Raw genomic sequence first — 6294 nt, 5'->3', positions numbered from 1 at the left:
TATTTGTGACATTTGTTTAGTTTAGTCAATGATTGCTTTTGGAATACTTCTGTCCCATGCACTAGGATTAATTGTGGTTTTGATTCTGACTCGTGCCATTAGGATTAATTGTGATTTTATTTTTGACTTATGCCACAGGAGTTGAGTGTGGTCGTAACATATTACAAGAGACTAAAAAAGTTTGAGTTTAGTGTGAAATGATGTTTTGTTTTGTTATATGAAAGTTTCAAAATTTTGTTAACTTCGTTATCATATGCGAAATTGTATTGATTTCTATTATTTGAAAATAAAATTTTAAAATATATGATTCTAAATGAGATTATCCAAAATTATGTCTTGATATCTATGTGAATATTGATAACTTTGGCTTAAATGTTTTAAGCGTACTTAATCATGTTGAAGAGATATTAGTTACTTATTGAGTGGTTGTATTCATTCCTTTAATTCTCATCATTTTACAAATTCGACATGTTCGACATGTTTAGAAGTTAGACTTGTTTGGTGAGAGTTTTGGTTTGCAAGATTTAAGTACGCCCTTGGATAATTATAAGTTATGATGTGAGTATTCAATTTTTAGCTTATAAGAAAATGTTAGCTAGATGAAAATTTTAAATCTTTGGGAAAATTGTATTTTAATATTATATTTGAAAAATTGAGAATCTTGTAAAGTGTAGATTTTGAAAAGACATTGGACATAGTGCATTTGATTAAGTATGATATTGTTGCGTTACATGCTTATGCTATATTTGGAGAATTGAGAATCTTGTAAAGTGTAGATTTTAAAAAGACATTGGACATAGTGCATTTGATTAAGTATGATTAGATCCTAAAACTTTGAGTTTAGAGCGTGACAATAAATTTTTATATTATATAAAATTACATAAGTAACGTGCATGTTTTTGTTAAGAAACAAAGTAATTTTTTGGAAATAATCTACGACGTTTGGGAATGGATACCATTTCCCTTTCTAATATATCTCATATCTCACGTATTGAGTGGATTAAATGCATATAACGACTGCTATCCCTTGTATCTTCTCAATAGTTTGGAAACAATGTAGATTTGACTTGGAAACATTCCTTTGAACAAGAGAGAATAGTTAGTTGTTTCCAACTTGATTTCGTCTCAATCGTCTCCAGGAATTGCTATTGTAATACTAGTCAATCCATTACACATACCATTAAAATTTTCAAGAGAAACATTATCCATTGTATTTTCATTGTCAAATTGTCAAATTGTTTTGAATGCTACATGTAACCACCCATTTAAGATCAAAACAAAGTAGGTTTGCGTACACGAGTAAGGATTAAAATATGGACATGGACTTTTCGAAATCTTATAATAATTAGGACATAATGGAACCCTTGTTTCCTGTTATTCTTTCTTAGGAGAATAGTAAGACGATTCCGAAGGTGTCGAAGATATTTAAGCCGTTGCTCTCAAGTCACTATCCAGCCTTTAGTGAAGTAAGCAGAAACATTTATCCTTTTTCTTTCTGACCCAATCTAATTCTAACCCTGCGACTCCCAAAAGTGTAATATGAATCCTCCCATTTCCCTGTCTATATCTTTTGTTTTAGCCTTAAAATGCTGTAGCAGAAAACAGAATGGTAAGGCATTGTAATAGTAACTGCAGGAATAAGGAGGAAACTACATTTCCCTGTGAGAAGATTTTTGGAACCTGGAGGCCAAAACCCAAGGTATAGTTGCCAAGTTTCTGAGTCTTTCTGATGGCACATTATTATGAACTTCCAGTTATGCTAGACTGAAGTTTGGATGAATTGATTGTGGACCGTTGGGTTCAGGAAAACCACTGTTCCCCCAGTAAACTTTTGCATCATCCCATAAATGATTCTTCTCTAGGAATATTTACGGCTGCCATGAACTTCTTGATGTTATTTGAAACAAATCAGCAGTAAACATTATCTGGGTCATTTTTTGGTTGCCTTTTGGCATAAGGCACACTAGTTGTGGGATTTGTTTAGCATTAGAAGATATTATAAAGATTGTGAAGATATGATGTACATGCTTTATATACAAGGACGGATATTTTCTAGATTTTAAATAGCTCTTGGTATTGGAAATCACAGTTAGTTTATTTCAAGTCCAGTTGGGTATCTAATTTCTCATGTGAACATTCAGTTATTACCAAGAAATTTCCTACATCCTAGCTTGTTAGTGGAGGTTATTATTGTTTAGCTATTGTAAAGCAGATTAGGCATATGTTGCTCCACATACGTATTTGTTCCTCTAAAACAAACACCAATGTTTCATATTCAAATCTCTTTACCACTCAACTTTTTCCTTTATTAGATGTATGCTAACTTTTTAACTTTTTTAGTTGATAATTTGACTCATGTACTGAAAACAAGAGATCAATTCTATTAAGAAAAAGGTTCTTTTGGTCCTCTCACTTAGTTTGTAATAAAATTGTCTAATGAAATTTATTCACATACTTAATGCTAATCTATCACTTTGGCAGCAAAAAATCCAGTTCATAACCTAATTGGAGTAAGTACCCCTGGTGGGAAACAAATACCAGAGGATAAAAGGCACCATAAACCAAAAAATATGTAGGCATCCTGAGAAAAGAGGCTGCAGCCTGCAATGACACATGCAAATTGTCAGTGAATGAAAGGGCTTCTCTGCAAATGACTTAACAAAATTTTTAATTTTTTTTTATGGAAATGCAAAATCACAAAAATACAAAAGCCTTTTCACAGATAACCAGAAAGGAAAGCTAACAAACTATCATTACATAACACTTTCAGTGATTATTACTAGTATTTTACAAAACTAACCTCCTTTTTTGTAACCACACTTAAAATGCTTCAATCTTCAAACATCACTTCCATTTTTAAAATCTTCCTTTTAATTTTGGTTACAAGGTTCTTATTTTAACAACAACAACAAAAAACTATTAGCAAGAAAGTAGTTTATCCATCAATACTAGTTAAAAATAAATAAATAAATTATTTTTACTAAATTTAGAAAAGGGAAAATAAATAAATTACAAATTCTTTCCCTAAAATTCCATTTTTCAACAGACATTGAATTGGAAACTATAGGATGATCTTATATTAATGAATTTGTATTGATGTTAACCTTAAATGTAAGTTTAACCTCTAACTTTAGGACAGAAAAATCTAGACCAATTTATCTGCCCCAAAAAGAGTTATTATTTGGAAAAAAGAAGAAAAAATGTTACTCTGTTTCATTGAATAATAATAATCGAAATATTAATTTTTGAGCCATAAAAACTCTTTTGGTTTGACCAATGGTCTAACAGATGCAGTCTCTTTCTTGTATAACTTTACAATTTCTCTCTCTATATATACACTCACTCAAACACTCCCTTTGTGCTTTGCCCTTTCCTTTCTTTTTCTTCTCTTTACTTAGTTCTCGAACTGATAAACTCAAAAACGACATTGTCAGATTTTCGAGACCTTAAAAAGAGAAAGAGAGAGAGAGAGAGAAAAAGAAAGGGCCTGTAGATCTCTCATTTCTTTCACTCCCCAGATCCTCCTCCCTCTCTCTCTCTTTCTTCCTAATGGCTGTTCTCAATCAAAAATTTTAACTCAATTTCCCTGAGTCAACCCAACTCAACTCATTTTAGCTCTTGCTTCCTTTCTATCTTGTTTTTTTTTCTTTTTCCATTCGAAAAGTTGGTTTAGCGTTGATTTTGAGTTTACAATGGCTGAAACAACAGAAACAAAGGCAGTCCCGGAAGCAGAAAAGAAGAAAGAACAAAGCTTGCCATTTTACCAACTTTTCTCTTTTGCAGACAAATATGATTATTTCTTGATGATCTCTGGTAGCTTGGGAGCTATGATCCATGGTTCCTCAATGCCTGTTTTCTTCTTATTATTTGGTGAAATGGTTAATGGCTTTGGAAAAAACCAATCTGATTTGTCCAAAATGACTCATGAAGTTGCCAAGGTTTGTTTGTTTTTTTTATCAAATAAAAAATTTTCCTTTTCTCTGTTTTATTATAATTTTTTCATAAATGTTTTTAGATCTAAGATTTGTTAATTTTGTTGTTGTTTTAATGCAGTATGCACTCTATTTTGTGTATCTTGGTCTTATTGTCTGCCTATCATCTTATGCAGGTATATTTCATTTTCTTATTCTTTTGATATTTTATTTTTTGGTTAAGAATTAAGAGTTGAGTCCTTTTTCTTTTAAATGTATACAATCTTTGAAAGGAATCGTTCGGGCAACAGTACAGTTGTTGCACCATGGGCTCAGTCATAAGTGACTCGTGTAGTGTAGCCAGTTCAACCAAAATCGGACCGGTGGGTGTGTGCCCACGTGGTCTTAAGGGCTGTCTCTTTGTCGTTTTGTTTCTTCACTTGTCAATCTCAAAACCCTTTTAATAAATTTCTCATTTTCATTTCTTTTAAGTTATATATTTTCAGCATTATCTTCCACTATAGTCGCATCTCTTTCATCGTAAGTACATTTGATTTCTTACTGTGGTAGGGAGCTGTTAATTTTAGCTGTTAAAAAAGTGAAAACTTTACTATGTGGTTTTCTTCTTTTGGTAACCAGAGATTGCGTGTTGGATGTACACTGGGGAAAGACAAGTAAGTACATTGAGAAAGAAGTATTTAGAAGCAGTGTTGAAGCAAGATGTTGGATTCTTTGACACTGATGCTAGAACTGGGGATATTGTTTTTAGTATTTCAACTGATACTCTACTTGTCCAAGATGCCATCAGTGAGAAGGTAGGTTGGTTGGTTGTTGGTTTTTCCTCTTTTTTTTTTTTTAATTTTTTCGCTTTTTTCTGTTTCATGGGTGTAATCTGATGCTGGCCATGGCGTTAGTTTTCAATTTGCTAATCTGGGTTTGTTGCTTATACATAAATGCTGGTCCCCTACTTTGTAATTTCGGGCTTGAATCTTTGATCGTGCACGTTAGCATATCTGTGTTATCGTGCGCGGGCATATTTTGTTTGTACGTTCTCCATTTGGTTTCTTCAGTGATCAATGGAATGAAATAAGAGGTTCTTTAAGCATTAAGGACTAACATATTTTTCCTTTTCTTTAGGTTGGGAACTTCATACACTATTTGTCAACTTTCCTGGCTGGTTTGGTGGTTGGTTTTGTATCAGCCTGGAGGTTAGCACTGCTAAGTGTGGCAGTGATCCCTGGAATTGCCTTTGCTGGTGGCTTATATGCGTATACTCTGACCGGCCTCACTTCCAAGAGCCGGGAATCCTATGCAAATGCTGGCATAATTGCTGAGCAGGTGAGCTATTTTGGCCTGAGAAAGCATAAATTAACTTTTAATTTTTTTTATAACTGGTATATCCTGTTTGTTATATTGTGGTTATGGACTATATTTATTCTATGTGGTTTGTAATAATGAAGTATTTGTTACACTGCCTTCTGCTGTGTAACACTCAACGGAGTCGCTTTTCTTTCAACTTCATCACTATCATTTTCCAAATTCCTGATGGAATTTCAAATTGCTTTCTTATTTCTGTTGTCAGAAATTTATCCCATATTACAGTAGAAGACCTTTATTTTTGGGAGAATTACGTCATTAATTTTATTTTTACTGCCTGGTTGCCTAAGTCGTTAATCATGTGGACAGGCCATTGCACAAGTTCGTACTGTTTATTCGTACGTTGGTGAGAGCAAGGCCCTTAATTCCTACTCAGATGCAATACAGAACACGCTAAAACTTGGATATAAGGCTGGCATGGCCAAGGGTTTGGGGCTAGGGTGTACATATGGCATAGCTTGCATGTCTTGGGCCCTTGTGTTCTGGTATGCTGGTGTTTTTATCAGGAATGGACAGACAGACGGAGGGAAGGCATTCACAGCAATTTTTTCTGCCATTGTTGGTGGCATGTAAGATATTAAGCTCATATATCTTATCTTTTCTGATTGAAGATGAATTAAGCTTAACTGTCGATTTTAATTGTATAAAATTTTCTATTGCAGGAGTTTGGGACAGTCATTTTCCAATCTTGGGGCATTTAGTAAAGGCAAAACAGCTGGTTACAAGTTGATGGAGATTATCAAGCAAAAGCCCTCCATAATCCAAGACCATTCTGATGGGAAAGTACTGCCTGAGGTTAATGGCAATATAGAATTCAAGGATGTAACTTTCAGCTACCCATCAAGACCAGATGTGATCATCTTTCGCAATTTTTCAATCTTCTTTCCTGCAGGAAAGACTGTTGCAGTTGTTGGTGGTAGTGGTTCAGGGAAGAGTACTGTTGTCTCTCTGATAGAGAGGTTCTATGATCCTAGCCAGGGTAATTAAGAGACTTTTGTCATGTTTG

The 6294-nt window shown here is 33.8% G+C and overlaps 1 protein-coding gene across 1 annotated transcript in view; it reads left to right on the top strand.

The window, feature by feature from the left end:
- Positions 1-3336: 3336 nt before the first annotated feature.
- The window catches only part of ABCB19 (ATP binding cassette subfamily B19), a 5284-nt gene continuing 2326 nt past the window's right edge, over positions 3337-6294 (top strand). The window contains exons 1-6 of the mRNA XM_021442116.2: positions 3337-3938; positions 4054-4108; positions 4551-4726; positions 5049-5249; positions 5598-5857; positions 5951-6267. Of these exons, the coding sequence (XP_021297791.1) occupies positions 3693-3938; positions 4054-4108; positions 4551-4726; positions 5049-5249; positions 5598-5857; positions 5951-6267 (1255 nt within the window). The 5' untranslated portion in view covers positions 3337-3692. The remainder of the gene's footprint in view (positions 3939-4053; positions 4109-4550; positions 4727-5048; positions 5250-5597; positions 5858-5950; positions 6268-6294) is intronic.

Source organism: Theobroma umbraticum, unplaced genomic scaffold (genome assembly GCF_002168275.2).
Source record: "Theobroma umbraticum cultivar Fairchild unplaced genomic scaffold, ASM216827v3 scaffold_12.0, whole genome shotgun sequence".
NCBI lineage: Eukaryota > Viridiplantae > Streptophyta > Magnoliopsida > Malvales > Malvaceae > Theobroma > Theobroma umbraticum.
The sequence above is the reverse complement of the archived record's forward strand: the minus strand, read 5'-3'. Positions and strand labels throughout refer to the sequence as shown.